The sequence below is a fragment of the Spodoptera frugiperda genome, chromosome 13 (genome assembly GCF_023101765.2).
Source record: "Spodoptera frugiperda isolate SF20-4 chromosome 13, AGI-APGP_CSIRO_Sfru_2.0, whole genome shotgun sequence".
In the NCBI taxonomy this organism is placed as follows: Eukaryota; Metazoa; Arthropoda; class Insecta; order Lepidoptera; family Noctuidae; genus Spodoptera; species Spodoptera frugiperda.
In genome coordinates, this window is record NC_064224.1 from 5,274,583 (window position 1) to 5,296,280 (window position 21,698).

Genomic DNA, 21,698 nt, shown 5'->3' on the forward strand with positions numbered 1-21,698 from the left:
TAATCAGATTGCCGATATCACTTCCAATCTGATTTTTGGCATCGCATTCCGTATGACGTCATCGATACGCATCGCATGTAGGCATTGCCGATGAGCTGTCTTCGTACGTTGCGGATCAGTGGAGTTGTACGAGTTTCTATACAAGACAAACTAAAATCCGTTGCGTGCGATGCGTCCGATGCGGGCTTGTGGACACTTACCTTAATGGGCCTTATATCAAACACACATCAATCTATTTTGGATTAAGACTGCGTTATTAATTTCAGTAGTAAGACCAGTTTATTTGATAGATAATAAAAATAACAATACATAAAAATCTCTTTGTACCGTAAAATGGGGTGAATAGGGATCGAGAGGTGAATAGGGTTGAATAGGTATAGGGAAATTCTTCATAGTATCTATTCACCCCTCTTCTGTCCCTATTAACCCCGTTTTACTGTACCTATAGTTACTGTTTAAAAGACACTATTTTGCAGGTACTGAATTTAATTAATTGACAAATAACAAACTATTTTAGTAGGTACTATGTACTTTAGAATATCTGGTGGATATCATTAGCTATCTAAAATTTTGCTGACATTCACTAGGAACGTGACTCAGAGGAAATATGTTCAGGCACTAATGTTTATAATGAATACAACAAACAATAGCAGACATCCAACGAAATAAAACTAGTAAATCGGCTAGAAAAATAGAATTTAATTTACCCTCAACCTCTAAGCGGCGAAATGTATTAAAGTACAATCACAACATTAAAATTTTTAAATGTAAACGACTATTTATGAATTATATTCATTTCTCAATCTACCTGGATCCACAAAGTTTCATAGTAATAGGAAGAAATTACTAGCACCACAAACTAAAAAAATAAAAAGCCAAAAAATAAAGTGTTTAATAAATTTATTAAAAAAAATACAAAACAAAAAAAAACGCTCGTCCATGCTTGCTACCCAACGTTATAAAATTACAAAATAAACTAGTAAATAGCATGTGTTAACAAGTTATATACATAAATATATATTCGTAGTGCTTATACTTGCAAAGTGAGGAATATAACAATAAATGTAACAGACACGCGAACGTGCGCAGACGCTACCAGTAACGAGAAATGCCAGTAAATATAAATGACAAAGCTATATAATATTATGCAACCCGATATAACTAAAAATTTCGAAAAATACATCAATAAAATACCTCTTTCTATATAAAATACAACATCTTTTACGCTAAGAGAGACCAATGCGGTGCGAACAACTAGTTCGCAGACTAAGAAATATATAGTTTAAATATATTATCTTATTATGTCAATAATATATTACTTTTCAAGTCTTAAATTACAGATAACCTAATACTGAAAAAGTAACTTTGACATCCACAGAGGGAAATATTTATACCAACTTACAGTCCGATATGTTAAGAATGTTAATGTATGTTTTATTCAAGACAAACTTTCGAATGCTGCGATACCGCCTACAGATTTTAATTACGCCGAATTTTAATAACAAGTTGGAGAGAATTCAAATGAAGTTGGCACAAATATACAACTAGATAAAAAACAGAGCCCCAAAATTCGTAATAAAATAAATACTCTTAACACTAATCAAATCCTTCCAAACTAATTTCTAAACAAAGTTCGGGACTCCGTTCTTACAAGCACCTTACAATATTAAATATAAACTTTATAGTTTTAGTTCAATCTATACTATATACTAAAAATATAGCTTCTTTTCTCGTAATATAATTATGGAAGAATGCTTAAACGTATCTGCATTGAAAAAAAAAAACGCGGAACCATAAACATTTTATAGAAACAACGTTCAATTACATGCTAACTTTAGACTAGAGACAACTAAAACATTCATAAAGATATAATTTCCGTTAAGTGTATAAATATAGTTCACTCTAGAGGCCGGCCCATACAAATAAGAACAAAATACCATCGAGCGAACACATGTCCGAACTATCGACACAAACTAAAATCGAACCTCCTCGCTTCTACTTGGGTGCGCGGGCGCAGTGCATACTGCGCGTAGAGAACATAAGAGAACCGTGCCTCGGCACTCGACAAAACAAAGTATACACTCCCAACATGACACTGCGGCTACTGTCCCGTAGTGACGGATGCAACTAAGACGCCAGTATGCACTTCGCCCACCTTTCATTGTACTGGGGCCGGCGCAAAGAAAAAGGTACCTTAACGTTAAACAAATTAGTGTCGGAATGCGACAGGGAACCCGTCAGTCCGTGTGCAACCAAGCGATCAACGATATATGCGTGTTTTAGAAATAATTATAAGGTAGTTGTTAACAAAATATCGAGGGAAATATTTTGGAGTCCATCGTCTTTTGAAATTCAATGAACCTGAAATAGAAACAAGTGGTTACTTTTTGTACGTATAATTAAGCACGTAGTATTTACTAAACAGTACTAGGATATTGGGTAAGAGATAGTTATCGTTTAAAAAATGACTGCACGAAGCTCCCCGCTTCGGTTATTGGGCAAGCTGCTGATAATCATTGGCCCCTAGTGTGGCCGAAAACTCGACGAGTTACCTCTCCTAGGTACGTGAGTAATTCGTACAACATAAAAAATTTAAATCTCACGAGATTTATAACTTAAATGTGCATTATGTAGTATTGTAGTAGATACATACTTCAGCCTGCGGCTTCTCGTGTCTGGGCGGCGCGGGCTCGACACAGAGCAGACGCGGCTTGTCGTCGCGCGGCTCGTCGGCGGCGCCCCCCGCGGCCGCGGCCCCGGCCGCCGCGCCCCCGCTGCCGCCCAGCGACATCTGCGCCAGCGCCGCCAGCACGCTCTCCATGCTCACGCTCGACCCACTGTCGCCCTCGCCCTGGGGACACAACAATAACATCGACATTAGTACATTCAATGTTGGACAAAAAGCAATCTGCATAACATTCTACAATATAAACGACATTGAATACGCCTCCATACTTTGATGAAACTGGAGAAAAATCAATAGGATGATCGAAAGCTATAAACCTTAAATGAAATACTATAATACTTGAGAATGTGTCGACGTACCTTTTGTGGGCTTGGCTTGAAGAAGTGTAGATAACAGAAGCCACGGAATCCCTGAAAATCAAACCGAAATATTAAAATATTTTCCGCACTACACCAATCACAACACTTTTGTGTAAATGTTCGACGAGACTACTCCACTAGTTTCAAAGCATTCCGGGATCTACAATCATGATGCTTGAAATTAGTCAAGTAGTGTTGTTGAATTTATACTAATATTATAAAGCTGAAGAGTTTGTTTGTTTGTTTGAACGCGCTAATCTCCAGAACTACTGGTCCGATTTGAATAATTCTTTTTGTGTTGGATAGTGCATTTATCGAGGAAGGCTATAGGCTATAAAACATCACGCTATGACCAAAAGGAGCCGAGCAGAGCGGGTGAAACCGCGCGGAAGTAGCTAGTAGTTCATAAATATCTATGAAAAACAAAGACAATTGTATTGTTATTCATGTTACCTTCCAAACCATGATCTGTGGCTTGACTCCGCGTTCAGAAAGCGCCTGCTTCAGATCGCGCACTCTTGTATTGGGACTTATATTAGAAATCTGGAACAAAAATCATGTCGACTATCAAATGACATGCTGGCTTGCTATTGGAGAGGCATATACAGAAATTACGGCTATGACGATAATGAAAATAATTTTATTATAACTTTCTTATGACATACTAAGTTAACTATTATGTTATGGGCTTACTCAAGTAGCTGCTTGTCGAAGAAAAACAAAAAAAAACTAGTCGAGACTAGTTTCAAGCCATGCTAGAGACTCATATTCATAAGCAGCGACATAGGACGCGATTGTCGCGCTGCTACTGCAGTGCATAGCATAGCATGGCTTGAAACTAGTCGAGTTCCTCGTCAAACAGTTACGTGAGTAAACCGATAACATAATAGCTGATAATGACAATAGCTAAACGAAAATTAAGTCTTATTACCTTAACAGAAAAGTCGATATCAGGACGTTGTCTCTTGGGACGACGTGGTTTCTCGTCCTTATCCTTGCTGGCAGACTTTTGACTGTTGCGTCGACGCGTGGACCGACGCGCCTTGCCGCCGCCCTTGCCTTCCTCGCCCTCCGTTGTATTGCCCTGCGAATTAATAATCAAGTTGTAGTTACTGAGGCAACCAACAACATTATAGGCAAGACATTACTTTCTAAGTAGTGTTAGACGAAAATCAACTAAATGAACGTCCCTAGTGTAATCTGTGTTACCGACACCCCTAGTTGTTATGCGTTGCTGTCAAATGTGACGGGTGGATACATTTTCCCGCGCTAAGAGCGGGAACGGCGTCCCTATTCGAATTTGGACGCGGGTGGCGTCTTTTCTGTTCATGTCGACTAAAGTTGGAATGAATAAAGTTTTGTGTTTATTAAGTGTAAGTTTTTACTTAAAAGTAGTTACGAAAAGCTAATGAAATTACAAAGACCAATAACTACTTTTAACGACTTAATGTAAACAGGCTTATGAGATGCAATTATTCTGTTTGTCAATGCAATAATGTTGTATAATCATACCTCTCCCTCGCTATGGCTCTTGTGCGAGCGAGTGCGGTGTCTCAGACGGCGCGGGCGCTGCGCGGCGCGCTCCTCTACGTCCGTGTCCACCTCCTTCAGGGGACACGCACGTCCTGCACTGTAAACATTTATTTATTTATTATTATACGGCACGTCAACTGAATAAGCACCAACATTAATGAAAAACAAGATGAAGACACAAGATCATGTGCTTATGCCAATTGCCAATTATTAACACAGTTAGAAACATTATTACAATAGTAATTTAATTATCATGCCATAACTTGATAAGTGGTTTAGATATCGCCATTTAAAAAGGTTCAGGATTATCAACTCTTTTAAAACGGTCTCTTTCTTTCTTTCTAAACATTACACCCACACTAGGATTTTCTCCTGTGTCGTGGGTGCGTTTACATAAATGTAATTTCAAATACATATTACACCCAGACCAGAAACAACAATTTGCTGATCATACAAAGAGTTGCCCCGTACGGGAATCGAACTCGCTACCCGTTGTGCGGTAGCCGGTTGCCCAGCCACACATCTCTGCCATTGTGTTGTCCTTAATCGGGTCTAGGACATCCGAGGGGAAGAGTAGGAGTTGTGAAAATAATGTAAACTTACAGCATTTCAATCTCACGCAGTTGTCCAAGTATGGGCATCAGCTCGAGGCGACGGTTGGACAGTAGATGCCACAGGATGCCCACTGGCCGCTGGCTCATGCGTTGAGTTGATATTACCTACGAGTTACAATAATTTCATGAATCAAGAGTCCCGCTGTGTCTTGAAACTAGTCGAGCTTTTCTCAATTAGTTCAAAAATTTGTGATTTTGTCTTAATGTTGTATTGTAATAAAATTGTATTTTATTACCGAGTTTAAAGAAGTAACAAACAGATAAAAAATTTAATTACATAAGCGATTGACGTACGTACGTACTTATAAAGTATGTTTGTCGGTATGACCTTAACTTTATGTACTCACGTTGTACATACTTTACGTTTATTTACATGATCCAAAGTTTTTTATTATAATAGGTTCACCCACAATTGTTTGCACAATTTCAATTATAAAACACATGCTTCATGATATTATTACAGTGTAACAATCACTTATAGGTGAACACCACATGCTTAAATTAATATCAAACCAAAAGTGAAGCTAAGTTACTTAGTCATTAACACATACTTTGATGATGATAATAGGTTCGATCGAGAAAAAAACAACAATTATAAGTAAAAATTAAAATCAAGGTTACAATCAATATTTAAAATTCAAAACCAATAATAAATTGCAATTATAATAAATTAAATTAAAGTAAATTAGTATATGAAAAATACATATTATAAAGCTAGTTACATACCTGAGTTGGTGTGACAATGATATCAATCGGGACGTCATGCGGTCCGAACAATTCTGCCGGCAGTGTGTCGAACACCTAAAATAGAACAATACTGTTTAATACAAACTTCCATACGTCATTTCTCGCCATGGCCAGAATTTTTGTGGTGTAAGTACTCACTCTGTAATCTTTGTATTTTCTCATTATTATTATTTATATAGGGATATATTTTATTTTATAGGATCAGGGACTTAGTTTTAATTATGGCTGCTAGGAAGTAGGTTAACATAAGAACAAGAACAGGTATTCGTGACGTTTAAGTGAGAAATAATGTAAAAATACACAAGAAATTCTCACTATTAATATATGTATAAGATATTAGTGATTGTATATTAATTTTTGTGTATTAAAAGATAAAAATAGTAATAAAATGGTGAATGTATGTAAACATTAAAAAATATGACTGCTAAGAATTAATAAATTAATAGGATAGGTAGAGGCACATTTGTTGGTGTGAGTACCTAAATGACACGTACATGACGCATACACGCACACAAACACATTAAGATAACATGGAGAAGTTTTAGCTACCATGTTCTTTTTTTGAAAAGCTTTTGGTGGTATATTTTTTTTTATTTATCACCATTGTCTTAACCAAAAAGTGTTGGTGTTAAATTGTCAGAACTCTTTGGTAATGTTTAGTGAGCATAAACTTCTCCATTGTAAAATTTTTACCTGGCAATCGTGCACAGTGGTGGCAACCAGTGTGTTTGGCTTGATGGCTTTCATGTGCATCATCAGACCGAACTCGAGGTCACCATAGCCTATACAATACATACCATTTATGATAAAGGTTACAGAAAAACCATTCGCCCTATAAAAGTAGTCAAGAATTGGCCACCAACATTTTGATAAATTTAAGAATGGCGACAATTCTTTGAGACATCATCAAAAATTTAGAAGAAAAGGTCTTATTAAGCCAATCAATAATATAACATTATATAAAAAAATATAGATACAAAATAATAATCCTTCAATTTGACATTGATATAATAAATGATAATAAAAATTTAATATGTAATAAGCTTGTAATAAGTTTTTGAAATGATCTTACCTCGGCCCTTGCCAATGCGGTATCCCTCTTTGGACACAGCTACTGATCCCATTACGACCAAATCAAGCGAAACGGAGTCTTCTATGCCTAAAGACGGGAGAAAATTACGTGAGTCTTTTCATAATACACATACCTAATAAAAACTATCATGCCGGTGGTTTATCAGTACCCTTAGTATGAGTTTGCTTTACGTTTAAAGTAATTGAAACGAAAGCGCGTTCGGCGCTCGGATTGGTTGGTTTATTCGAGCCGGCCAATTACAGCGCCGAACGCGCTCTCGTTTCGATTACTTTAAACGTAAAACAAACTCGTACTAAGGGTACAGATAGATGTTCATTTGATAGCAAGTTTCAACCTAAACATCTGCAACATCCGAGGAGTCAAAAGGACGTTACCAGTTTGTTAAGTGGGGGGTTTACTATGAGGGTAAATTTTGGAGCAAATAGCTAGAAAAAGCTTTTAGAAGGAGTTCTCATTTATTTATCAATAGCCTTTCTTAATGTCCTTAGATTTTGTGGGTGTACAAAAATCGTGTTTAATATATTTTTTACCAGTCTCAACTAGTTAGACCCACGCTAAATACGCAAAAAATCTACAAAATAGTATTTGCTTTCAGTTTTTTACATCAATCGTATATACAGTTAAGTAGTGGGTGTTTTTATACACTCAGCAAGGTTATTACATTATGAAATCTGCTGTTAATGCATTCACAGAATCACGATTTAGAAAGTGAGTCTGAAAACGTATTTACTTAGATGGATAGAGCAGAATTGGGTAGTGTCTAGTATTTAATATGGCTCAACTTAACAAAAGGCAAGTTTTTGTAAATGAAAGTAGTTATTTTAGTTAGTCTACAAAAGCGTGTAGCAAGAATAGATGTTTTCTACAGCTACAAATTTGGTTGACCTATAAATATCGCCCTTTCTTTGAATACGATTTATTTCCACTATCAAATTTCTTGTTTCTCGTATAACGTATTATAAATACTACGTATTCTCGTGAAATAGAATTGAGCTGAAGTGCAAAGTAGGAACGACCGACATAGTTTCGTTTTCATTCTTCGTTTGGTCTTCAGTTGTCAATATTAATATACGTAATTGATCAATAAGCTCAGTTCATTGAACAATTCCCCACATAATATACTTATGAGTCAATGCGTCTTTGATAAAAGAGCCAATAAACAGTCCAGTTTTTGCTCCTCCAAGGTCGGGCCTGAACAAAAGAGATACTTCGCACCTGTTTACTGATGATGTCATACTAGTACCATAAACGTTCGGAGAAGAGAATGTATATGCCAGTTTCATGTGACGTAGAATGTGGTCTTGTATAGAAGGGAGTGTCACTGATCAGCAAATAGTTCTCCTAAGGACACTGGTTTAAGGTCTATTTTTCTATCGCAACGTGATCCCTGTTTTGTATTCCAAGGTCACAGAAATTATTAAGTTAATTGGGAAGATCTATACTTGAAGTGCATCAGCAGAATGAAGATTCTGGGTATGATTCTTACCAATAGGTTTTCCATAGGACTCCATTCCGTTGCGCGAGACGGCCTTCCTGATGGCTGCTGGGCCAGTCTCTCCTTCAGGCAGCTCCAGCCGGTTTAGGAACCCTTTCTGCAGACGAGGCACCGGCACGTACAGGGTCTTCTGTTGCTCAAGGCAAATTACCCTGGAAATAAAAAAGAATTTACAACGTTTAGCTTTGGTCTTTTGTTCATATTAGAAATTAAATTGTCTCTCTTCTGCGTTCCGTTCTGTAAAACATAAGTTGGCTTTGGTAATGAGTAACGAGACGATTTGGCAGTGTAAGGATTTTGCATAGAGCTATTATCATCATCTGCTCCCCGCAATTTTATAGTTACTTTTAGTTAGACCTAATATAAAATTCTGGTGTTAGCTGTTTTTACTGCCATAATGTCATAAGGACATGAACGACCGACCTCTTATAACACGCTCTTCACAACCAACGAGTCAGTTAACATTTGCCTTTGTCTTCTAGCAAAATTAAACATAAACGCAAGCAGTAACCACAAATTGGGTTAACTGAACAATTGCATCGAACAATCGAAACTATTTAACGTGTGGTATATATGAGTTTAGAATCTACAAAGACATAGATTGCTTTGCTTGGATTGTTTTTTTTTTTATGGAATATGGGGCCACCGAACATACGGGTCACCTGATGGTAAGCGATCAGCGCTGCCGATGGTCACCCGCAACACCAGAGGAGTCACAGGCGCGTTGCCGATCGACCGACCGAATATGCTCTTTCTTGAAGATTTGAAGGTCGTATCGGTTCGGAAATACAAATTTTACTACGACGAGTGCAATTCCAAACATATATAACTGGTTGTAGGATTAAGAAACATTGAAACTACATTACAAACGTTTTAGGACTTTCTAACTGCTCTTGCAGCATTTATTATATTAGAGTAACTAGAGGAAGATCAGCTGATGTAAAAGCCGCAATCCAAATCCAATTCAGATGCGGGATGAACACATAATACAAGAAACATTTGAAGTCAGTTGTGAGAAGTAGATTACTGAAGTAATAAAGGAGTCAATTACGGTCACAATGCATGCACTATGTTCGCGTTTAGTTCGAGTCGCGTGAACGTAATATATGGAGAATTATGCAAGTGTCATCATTTAATATGAGTGAAAGTCGTTGGCGTAGTTACTAGGAATAGAGCTATGTACTTATATTACTGGCTCCAGCGATAAGTACTATGAATATGTAAAGCATATTATAATCTTCAGACCGTCTTATCCGAGCAAAGGGTCTTTCGGTTCAGTACAATGTATTTTTGGGCATTTCTCAGTAAAAGCACAGAGCACTTTATTATTCCCCGGTGTATGCCAGAGAATTCGCTGTTTTTTACACAGGACTCTGACAAAATGTGGGTGACCTCGTGATATGTTACATTTTATATCATTTTTTTTATGGAATCAGTTGCAAACGAGCTTACGAGTCACTTGATAGTAAGCGATCAGCGCCGCCCAGGGATGTGTGCACATTTGTCTACTCCTTAGGTACAATAAATGACGTGCTTGACTTATTCAAACTTCCATAACTGATTCGCTACCCTATAAATAATATTATCTACACATAGAACCATAGTTACTGACATTAATGCTAGAAGATACCTAAGCTCTCTGAAATATGTCGTGAAACATTCCACCGCTTTACATGTTTCGATACAAAGTCTCAAGATGTTAGCATATTCTATGTTGTGATCTACACATATACACATAAATTAGGAAAGTTTCACCTTCAGAGCAGTTATTGATTATAAACTTATACAGGTATGTTACTAAACAAGAATTTGTTTTCTTTGCTAAGTTTACTCAACAAATACGGATAGATGGGATGTTTTTGCAGGCATGGCCCTTAAAGATATACAACTGATTAAAGTAGGAAAGTAGTTGTGGCGTTATTTATTTCCTATTACATACAAAAACACAAAATTAAATCTAGTTTCAGTCGATTATAGGTAGTCTGAAATGATCCCTTATATTTCCGATGTTACTCAAAAAAGTATAAAATACTATTTTATCGATTACAATCATTCATGTTCGTGAATTCGTGATGCTCTGTCTACCAGTGATTTAGTTTCAGGATGCACCTAAATACCAATTGAGTGGCCTTACATAGCTAGACAAGGAGCATCGATATTACTTGCACTATTCAACCATTTAAACGGAATTTTAAGCTAAACCATCTTTTTTTATTAAAATGTTAATATTGGCCGGGTATTTGCGGGCATAATATCTTTGATACCGAACGGCCGAAACTAATCGCCGATCTTAATCCAGAATCTGTCGATCGATCTCGGTTTTGGCAAAACTCAGGAACATGGTGGATTTTTGATTCTGAAATGTTCACTACCTTCAACTGATTTTATTCTTCAGTACTTTATATTATCACCAGCTTCTGGTGGCTTCCACCGGCCGCGTCATTGCAGACCATAATCTACCCCTGTAAGAAATTTCATACCGACCGCTTCAGCAGTTTTGACGTAATTAACTAATAAACATACGCACAAACTCACAATCTTTCGCATTTAAGTATAATATTAGTAAGATCATACTTAGATATTCCATCTTTCATGAAAACACAAACGTGATAATATGTCCTGAATTCTAACAACAAAATATTGCAGACAATTTTTATCGCAATGAATCGACTAGTATTCGCGTGAAAGTGGATACGCGCAGTTGAGTAAGTTTAACAATCATTAATTTATAGTTATAAAATCATTATTACTTCAAGATTTTGATTTATTATTTTGGAACGGACAGTGCTGAAACACGAACTGCCGTACTCGGAGACATTTTTTAGCAATGATTTTGTACCGAAAACTTTTGCCAAGGATTGGGTTAAGTAACCATTAATTAACTCTGAGTATGGTGGTAAGCATCCTTCGTAGTGTAGACATTTATTGTTTTAGCTTTGGCTGTTTTACGATTTTTTAAACGGATAGGGCACTAAAATTTTTATGGCTTGGTATTAGTGCATTATTAATTCTATGAACTACTTCATTGAAGAATTCCACAAATTTAAAGAATTCAACAAATTCATTTTCGCAAAATGAATATCCACTACAGATATAGATCTTTGTCAAAAATCGATAAAAATCTGGCAAAGCGTAAAAAGATTTTTATGAGAGATATTCTTTTGATAGATACCCAAAATCGATTAATCTAATCCCGAATCAGATCGTGTAGTTTGATTGCATTTTTGAATTGATTACGTTTATTGGCTAGTCTTCTGTACCACTTATCCATATGCTACATGAACGTGGACAGCAGAAAAGAATGTTTTGGTCATCACCACTCTTCTCAAGAGTACCTATCACAGAATACAAGCAGATAAAGGTACTACCAGCAGCAACCTGGGGCTCTTTGATTAATTTGACAAGACTCGCCTCTCTTTATTTCCCCAACAAAAACTCATGAAATCTTTTTCTCACAGACCCTACTTCTTTACTTTTGTAGAAAGCTGTTAAAAATGTTCTAATTAAAACCAGAGCTTCCATTACTCCATTAATTAATCTAATACTTACTAACGGTAGCAGCAAGCATTACTACGATTATATTCGCACTGCCTTTATACGAGATACTTATGGTCCGAGATCCCAGAGCTGTCAGACATATCTTATTTTTACAAGCATTTAACCTTCGGCTTACAGTAGTCTTGTATGTACTTTTTAATGCCTTAATGTTTGTAAAGCTTGCCGAGTGACACCAGCGCAGGTACCAGGTGAGAAAGGTAACTAAAAATTAGACTCACTTAACTTAAATTTTTATGTCTGATTTTTATATATGTTTTGTAGAATATTACTCTGAAATCATATTAAAAAAATCAGACATTTTCCATGGACCAAAACTTTTATCAGACGCTATAAAGCTCTAAAAAATAGTGCGCCTTACAAAATTGTAATAGCAATATATGGTGCCCCTGTAATGCAAAACAGTAGTACAAATCATCATAGTTTTACCAGATAATTTGCACGAACGTGATTACCATCGTGAATGTTACAAATGTGCTACTGCTTTGCCGAAAAGATATTTCTCTCCAACCTCACATATATTGCTATTACAATTTTGTAAGGCGCACTATTTTTTAGAGCTTTATAGCGTCTGATAAAAGTTTTGGTCCATGGAAAATGTCTGATTTTTTTAATATGATTTCAGAGTAATATTCTACCATATATAAAAATCAGACATAAAAATTTAAGTTAAGTGAGTCTAATTTTTAGTTACCTTTCTCACCTGGTACCTGCGCTGGTGTCACTCGGCAAGCTTTACAAACATTAACATTAAAAAGTACATACAAGACTACTGTAAGCCGAAGGTTAAATGCTTGTAAAAATAAGATATGTCTGACAGCTCTGGGATCTTTATTAGTCTAAATTGAAAATTTGACGATAATTTCGGTAAACTATTCAATGGATTAATATTCATACACGTAACATCACATCTGTTAATCCCTGAAGGCACACAAACTGGAATATTTACATAAAACCCACTTTTCGACAGTTATCCCGGCTTACGGTTATAGGGCGGAAAACGAGCAGGCGTATCACCTGATGGTACGCAATTGGCGCCTTCCATGAAGACCCGCACCACGAGAGGATTTACAAATACGTTGCCAGCTTTAAGGATCGGAGATGATCGTGACGACAGAAAATACATTGATCTCTACTGCTATATTCTTCCTGCAGATGTCGTAAAAGTCTACTAAGGCATTGCATATTTAACAAAGACCGGGCAACAGTGATTTCTGATAAACCTTTTAAACTACCAGCTCCAATCCACCAGCCCACCGTGAAGATTATAGCTAACGTATCTTATGTGGAGGAAAACCCATATTCAAACAGTGTGCAGCAGCTGGTTGCTACCAGCTATGGAGCAGACGATTTGGCAAGGAAACAAAGCAATATGTTATTTTAATTATTTAACATACAGCTAGTTAGCAATATTACTATGTAATATGTAATAAAGACACGAGTTATCACCGTGATTGCACGGGTCACATAATTATCCGAGGAATATATTGGTCGATAATTATGTTATAACAAGCCGATATCTGATTAAACAATATAATATTTACTGGATTCCCTGTTTGTACTAATTATTTCTTGTAGAATAATCTCCTTTTAGCCATCTCTTTTGATTTGGATAGTATACTGGCTACAGATATGTGATATGAAATGTTTCACTTGTTTCACGCCTCTGGTGTTTCGGGTGTCCATGCTTACCATCAGGTGATCCGTCTGCTCGTTTACCGGTTTATATCATTAAAAGTGTAAGTACTTAAAAGTGCCTATCTAATAATAATAAATTAATAGTATAGTTTTGTACTAACTCATTTTTGTTTTCTATTGAATGCGGGGCAAAATCTAGTTAATTTAATACTACTGTTTACCACGTGAATAGAGAAATAGACGGAATGATTGCTAATATATTATCATGTACTTACCTACATTATTTCAATATGCATTTATTCTTTAACAAATTGTGAAAAATCAAACAGCAATGTAGTAACGCGCATTAAAGTATATTAAATTACAGTTAGCAGAACGTATAAATTTTCAGCGGTTCTAGTGGCTTATGTAATAAAGCAGAAAGTTATAAAACATTCAGTATGGAATGCGTTGCCCAAGATATTGGTCATGGGTTGCGTAAATAATCAACTTACTTGGACTTACTAGTAGTAGCTGGTTTCCAACCTGCATTGTTTTTATAACACAAACAATAACGTCTAATTAAATGTTAATTTCTAGATATTTCCTTAGTAACGTAACTGCTGAACCCAGCTGATAATATTCAATACAGTTTTGAAAAATATTAAATTATTTTTAGATTTATCAGAGAAAACAATTTGGGTAACTTTGATTTAGAAAACCACTCAATCTATCACTCAACTAGCCACATAATTATTGTCGTGTACATTCCTCGTTCAGCTACACAGCTTAGTATCAGTGGAAACGGTCACATAGTTTCACAGCTCAGCTATTACATCTTCGTAGCATAGCTACATACCACATCTCTGGTGGAAAAGCACGCTCAACCAAACGTTATGTCTTTTACACAGATTAATTTTATCAAGAACTAGAATAGGAAAGGCATTTAATGCACATTCGATAATAGCAATTAAATTAAAATAGATACCGTTTGTGATCAAGAGACATTAAGATTACATTTAACTTTACTTGTGATAATGGTTTAAACTATTAGTTCTATTGTGGTGTTGAATTAACAGTCATTGAAACTATTTCCCAATTAATGTCGATTTATTGTTTAGCACCCTCAATGGTAAATTTATTTATTAGACAGAGGGCTCACCCCTGAAAGCCTATCAATGAATTAATGATACGCAACCCAGAACATCATGGACTTTTAATTTCCAATGGTAGATGATATTTTACAACAGTAATGTTCCGAGTCCGTGAGATAAGCGGGCAAGCAATAAAAATTAATACCTACATAAAAAGTAAACTTGTATTATAATTCTTTTAGTCCACCGAAGCCCTTCCAAATAATTTATAGGTCAATGACTTCTTTACAGACAAAAAATGGTGGCGTGAAAGCATCGAAAACAATTACTAAAGTGACGCATTACTCTAAACTCTCCTCCTACCAATTGACAGAGTAAAACCGTCGGAAAAGTGATTATAATTCTTTCAGTTACAGTATTTAGGCGGTTCGGTGAGACACCTCTATGCTAATCTAAAATTAGCCTTGTATTATGTGTTCTGGAATGTGTCCCGTGCTCGTCGGCTAACTGAAATCAACTGTGCACGACGTATCATGAAGGTAACGTTTTAAATTCGCTAGACTTGTGCTATGCTAGACTAGGAGCCGTCAATCAGGCAGCGGTGCGGAACGCAGCAACTACACGAAAGGATGATATAAGAGGTACCAATGCGAGCTATGTTGTATGTACCTATTCTCTATTTTGTGTCGTGCTTAACTTTCTTCGCGATAGTTTCAAAACTTTGTTGCTGTCTTGCTGTTAGAATGTATAATAACATTTTACTTAAACACAAGAAACATGTATGTTTCTCAACGTAGAGGAAATCAGCGGATCCATGGATTTAAGAACTGTCGCCATAGATCCTATAGTTTTTCCCAATCTCCTTGGGATAAAAGCATGAGAATTTGCCACTATACGTGCATACATAGGATGACGCTTTTTGTTACATGAAGGGCAATGCAAAGGTGTACATTCAAATGTAGCATTCACTTAAAAAGGTCCACGCCAATGTCTACTGAAATTGAATACATTTTCAGCATCCATGGTCCGCACTACTTATTGATATTTTATAAGCTATTTTTAAAGTCCAAAAGGTCGATTAAAAGTATATTGTTCAGCAATCTTTCCTTCGATCTACTCACTTTTATCAGATAACCTTGAACTTGAAGCTAATCTTCACTTTCATGGAAATTAACAGTTACATCATGTTTTATTCATTATTTACGGACTTATGCAAAGATGTGTGTTGAATTCGGGATTGCTGTTTTATGTTGAGCCAGTATAGTTCAGTTTTGTCTCTGCAGTCCTTAGGTCTTTGAATGATAATATCATCTTCATGACTGTTTTAGTACTAAATCAGTAAATCATCGATGTCTTTTATTGTAATTTCTGTAGGTTTCTGAATGGAATAATATTTGAGAAGTAATAATGAAAAAAGCAGAGGACCTACAGGAATTGTGTGTGATTGATTCTTAGGAAGTACCGAATAACTTCATTTGTTGCCAGTGCGTCTGCAGTACAAAGACAAATTGGAAAACAACGCCAACATCAGCTGTTTTACACACCTATATCATAAAATCTAGCTTAAAGGACCACATACCTCACAGCCTCCTGCGGTTTATCGGGGTTGACTTTCACGGTGCTAGCATTCTTGAACACGTCCAGTTCAGCCAACTTGGCTGCGGCTTCTGGGGCGCCCTTGAAGTTGGGGATCCTGTTGTAGACCGGCCTGGGGAACATCGCCAGTCCATTGGACTCCAAATGACGCCATACCTTCAACCGGAACGAATGCTTCGTAACCTCCTCCGGCACCGTTTTCTTGGCTGAAAGTTTATTATGAGTTTTTATTATGGGTCGTTGAACTGCTTTTTATTTTTCGTTTTAGACAGTGGACAATGCGTAGGCGGAATGTTTCTGTTGGCAACATGTGTCGATGACATGACTAGGTGAGAGTTGGGTACGATACAAATGCGAAATGGCGTGCGTTCACGTACTTCTCTAATCCCTTTTAGAATTTTCCGAAGACGGGTGTCTTTCGTTAGTCATTCTACACGGTCATTAAAAAAGTTAGGCATGTGCGTTTTTTTGTTCAAAATAACTACACGTGTTCTGGACAACAAACCATTAAAGAAGCGCTCGAACTCATAAATCGCCATCTACGGAAAACGTTGCGTAACCAACCATGCTCCTCTAAAAATGGAAAAACAAATACATAGTAAGAAAAGATTTAATTTTCCAACACAACTGAACGCTTAAATCACGATTCCGAAATGAGGTCGAAGCGATAAGTTGGTCTATTAAAAACCGAAAATAATCGTATATTTGTAAAATAAATGTTTAGACGTAAGGTAAATGACCGTTGCGTTCAACAATTCTTAAGTTATCCGTTCAGTTGTTAAACAGTAAATTGCTTCGACGGTTAATACGCAAGCAGTTACTTATATCGTTATTGCAATGATTCGATAAAATGGACAATGAGTTAAGTCTATTTAGACGTTAATAATATTGAAGATATGGATACCTAATCACATTGATTTGATTCGTATAATACTGTCTAGAGAGGCAGCTATCGTCGTCCAGGGTATCTTGTCTAGTTTTTTTTAATATTTGTTTGGAAATCCCTTCGGAACAAAATGATGAACTTTCCGATCCTAGCACATGGACAAATCAAATCGTGGCCTTGGTAGTAGTGGAAACGCTCTGCCAATTTCATGAGCCGACCACGTGTCTACGATTTAAATTTAAAATTGGGAAGATTTCAATGATCCCGTTATTGAATTTGGGAAATAACGGACAACGGGTTGCTAAGGATTCCACGTGAATTGTAGTCGGGTGAAATTACTATTGGTTGGGTAAATTCACTAATTTGTTTCGCTTTGTAATCTACAGCCAAATACAGTGCTAAAGAGAAAAAGGAGAAAATTTTGAATATGATGTAATTCGGATACCTATATTTTTATGGAATAGGGGGCAATCCAGCATACGGATCACCTGATGGTAAGCGATCAGCGCCGCCCATGGACACCCGCAACACTAGACGAGTCACAGGTGCGTTGCCGGATTAACTACCTAACTCGTGACAGATTTGGCAGACCACATGAGCTAAAAGGCATTTTACTCCATAGTTTGAATAAGTTTAGATTTTTTGTGTGCAAACTCATATTAGTTAATAGGCAAACAGTATTTTTTTTTCTACAATGTCATGTGCTAAGGACTGCTCGGGCTAGAGACTCTTCATTTATGACTTTGACATCTAGACGCCCATTTGTGGTCTTGATGACTCAATGTAAGTAAATGCTTCCATCATTTCATCTGTGTTTGTAAACGCACCCACGGAACAGGACAGAACAAAAATACTATTAAGATATGCAGCTTTACTATAGTAGATGAAGAAATTATTTTTAATTTTTACCCAAAATAAAATGTTCGCCTGCACAGTTAGCGCGGTAGCTGGGCAACTGGCTGCCGTGCAACGTGTCGCGAGTCCGATTCCCGCACGGAACAACTTTTTATGTAATCCACAGATTGTTGTTCCGGGTCTGGATGTCATGTGTATGTGAACTTGTATGTTTGTAAACGCACCCACGACACAGGAGAAAATCTTAATGAGGGGCAAAGTTTTATAAAAAAATCAGACCGAAAGAAATACTCATTGAAGTAAGCCTTATGGCCGTATTGTGTGTTCAGTAAACATGTGGCTAAGTTGGTGCGAGCCAAGGTGAGCATTACATGGTTGAAACACAACACCTGTATCTTACTAAGTAGATACATACAATACATGTTTACTTCAAATTACATACTTTGTTTCTTTCTTGAGACTCCAAATACTCGTAAATTATATTGAGTTTACAAAATTTTATTTAGAATTTAGTGAAGGCAGACCACTCCTACTCTTCTTGTGGGTGTTGAAAGAGCTGGTTTAACGAGTACATAATATTGCACAGCACTCTTGAAATGATATATGTGACTTTCATTCAGATCCTTTTAACTTTTACTACATTTTCTGTGAAAAAGTAACACATTATCCCATTAATACTTTCTTATCATCATCAACAGTCTATACATGGCCACTGCTGACCGAAGGTCTCTTCTGACACGGAGAAGGTTTGTGTGTATATTAACACATTGACTGCCAACAAAAATCAGTTGAAGGCAAATCCTCCGCTAGCGCCGGTCACTTCTGCCCTCCATGGCGTTTAATGTGTTAATCAACTTGTAATACACTACACACTTGCATTTTTAATATTAGGTAGTAGTAGCAGTGACTCGTCAGTATTGTACTTAATTTCTACAAACTATTTTCAGGCTTTTTACCTAACTGCCGGAAGGGAAATATTTCAAAAAGTTTGTAGGCATTATGTAATATATTATATAGGTTTAAGATGTTTCTTAAAAAATAACATGTTCAACTTTCAAACTGTGTAATCTCTTTATTTGAACAATTGTGGTCACAATACTACGGGTGAGTGAGTCAGGTGTAAAATATTTTTCATTATTAACAATTAATTATACTCAACATTGAGATAAGTCAACATTTTTCCACATTAATCAAATTAATGAACCATAATTAAACTCTGATGGTTTGTTACCTCAACTAAAATATTGTTACGAGAACATTATAGAAAAAAATTATGTAGAAGATAGTATTAAAACAAAAGTTTTATTAACCTTTTGTATATAAGACAAAATATAAAATATATTGTGTCTGACGTGGATCTGAAGGGTTAATCTTAACAGCAACAAAGTTTATTGATGAAGTGATTCCGTTATTATGTTTGTGTAATTCTTACAACCAGTAAGTTAATGTAAGAATCGTATAAGACTTTCTAGTTACATAATAGAAGCTAAGCAGAATTTCATCCAACCTAATATTAATATATATCCAGAAAATTCCAATTACAAGACTCAAAAATGTCTTATCCAGAATATTTTAATGAATGTGTGATCAACCGAAGCATGCACCTATTAACACAATGATAACATAACATGTTTGTACACAAAGATAAATACTTAATGATAAACATACTCAGAAATAACAAAATAATCAGGAAAGCTGACAAAGTGATAAATAATTCAACCATGACCTATACAGCCCACACATACAAAATTGTCCCCGATAATCTACAACTTGTAGGTAGGTAGATTGAAAAAGTTCTAAAATTAAAAATCAAGAATTCCTTAATAGTACACTCATATCTATATAGATAGATGAGGCAACAACCTGCATACATAGACCTTCAAACTGATGATTCAATGCAAATAGAAAATCTAAAATGACCTCACACATCAACCATCCGAGGGTACTCGGATTAATTAAATATAATATTAATTATTACAGTGCACCTACTTTCTTGCATTTTTCTTATATGTTCCGCAACCAATAGAGAGTACATTGTACTCCACGCAATGCTCCTGCCTAATAAATCAGTTGCATTTTTACAAAAGAGGTGGGCAGACCAGAAGAATGTGAGTCATGCTTCACACTCCAATTAAGCTACCCACAGTATCAATAATTACAAGCCGAGGAAACAACCCAAATCGCGGTAATCGATGCACGAAACATTTAAACGCAAGTGAAATTACAACTGCAATCCGATTCTACAATATTTTTTAACATTAGCGTCGAAGAAACTTCGCAGTTTTCATCATTGCTTCATTGCGGGTATTTCGAAATACACGCGGTTTTATACACGAGAAGAATTTTCGTGTTTTTCAAACATTTCCTACCGGAATTTTCTCAAAATTATTAAATAAAACAGTGGAATAATGATTGTTATTCCATTATTTTTAATAGCAAAATGGAAAACTTACTGTTATCCGCGGCGGTTGGCGTACCGTCTCCGTTCTGCATTTTGATAATTTACCGCAATCGGGAGAACTTCTGCAGGGATTTCGATGATCTAAACGAAAACCATCAAAATTATTTGCAAAATAAAATCCTTCTCCGCCGGACGGAACCGTCACACACAAAAATAGAACGCGAAGTCGCGAATAAAAAACAAATGCAACCAACCTGCCAACAAAAATGATTTAGAGTTGCGCTAATGTTACTAAAGCCAAGGGAAGTTTTATTCTTTTAATCGACTAAAAGTCAAGTTTATTCGTTTTGAAGTATTAATTATTGATATTAAGGTAAATAATAAAAAATATTACTGCAAATAAACTTGGTTATAATAATGTATTTAATGAAAATTACTAGCGAAATTAGATTGTCAGATGTCACTAAAATTGTCAACTAATGTTCGTCAAACCGGCCACCTCTATAAACGGGTGTGCCAACTTCATAAAAATAATATTCCACTATATCTAACTATACGGATACCTACATAATAATAAAACGAGCACGCAGTAGTAGCTATAAGATTGTAATACCCTACTGGCTACTTAAAAGTTACCCACATGCGTACTATAAAACGAAAATTCTACACCACAGTTCTACACGCAAAACGTAATTTTGTTTTGTGCCATATACGATCAATAGACACACATAAATCTAACAAGATTCTAGGTATATAGGTACCTACTATTCACTAGTTTCGCATTCAATTTATTCTCGAGTAAAACTAATCGGGAAAAGACTGTCATTCTTATAATTCTAAGGCGATAAAATAATCTTAGCAAATGGCAACAGTAGGTAAGATTCTTAGCAATCCTTCGTTCTACAGTATGTTTTGACTAATGTCTAACTAGCCAGTTAGACTGGCTTGATTAATAAAATTATAGCTATTATACTTTAATCAGTATCGAGAAAACTTAGGCCTAACGTGTTACTGGGGCTCCGGCTCGAAGAGCAAGAGCAGTATGAGTCTGACACTCCCACTCGCCTCGCCCAGGGCGGGAGAAGTCATTTGATAATTTGCCCCTCAAAAAGAAGCAACATATACGACCCGGGTATCGAACCTGAGACTCCTTGCCAGGCACTTACA

General features: G+C 36.2%; 1 protein-coding gene across 1 annotated transcript; it reads right to left on the bottom strand.

The window, feature by feature from the left end:
- Positions 1–883: 883 nt before the first annotated feature.
- On the bottom strand, positions 884–20,769 carry LOC118270291 (methenyltetrahydrofolate synthase domain-containing protein). Its single transcript, XM_050697924.1, has 13 exons — positions 20,584–20,769; positions 16,373–16,595; positions 8,519–8,679; positions 7,012–7,098; positions 6,633–6,721; positions 5,919–5,993; positions 5,182–5,297; positions 4,558–4,675; positions 3,977–4,129; positions 3,499–3,588; positions 3,046–3,096; positions 2,654–2,851; positions 884–2,361 (listed from the first exon to the last, which is right to left on the bottom strand). Exons 1-13 carry the CDS (start codon positions 20,621–20,623, stop codon positions 2,353–2,355), a joined length of 1,410 nt encoding a protein of 469 aa, XP_050553881.1. The 5' UTR covers positions 20,624–20,769; the 3' UTR covers positions 884–2,352.
- Between the last annotated feature and the right edge of the window lie 929 nt (positions 20,770–21,698).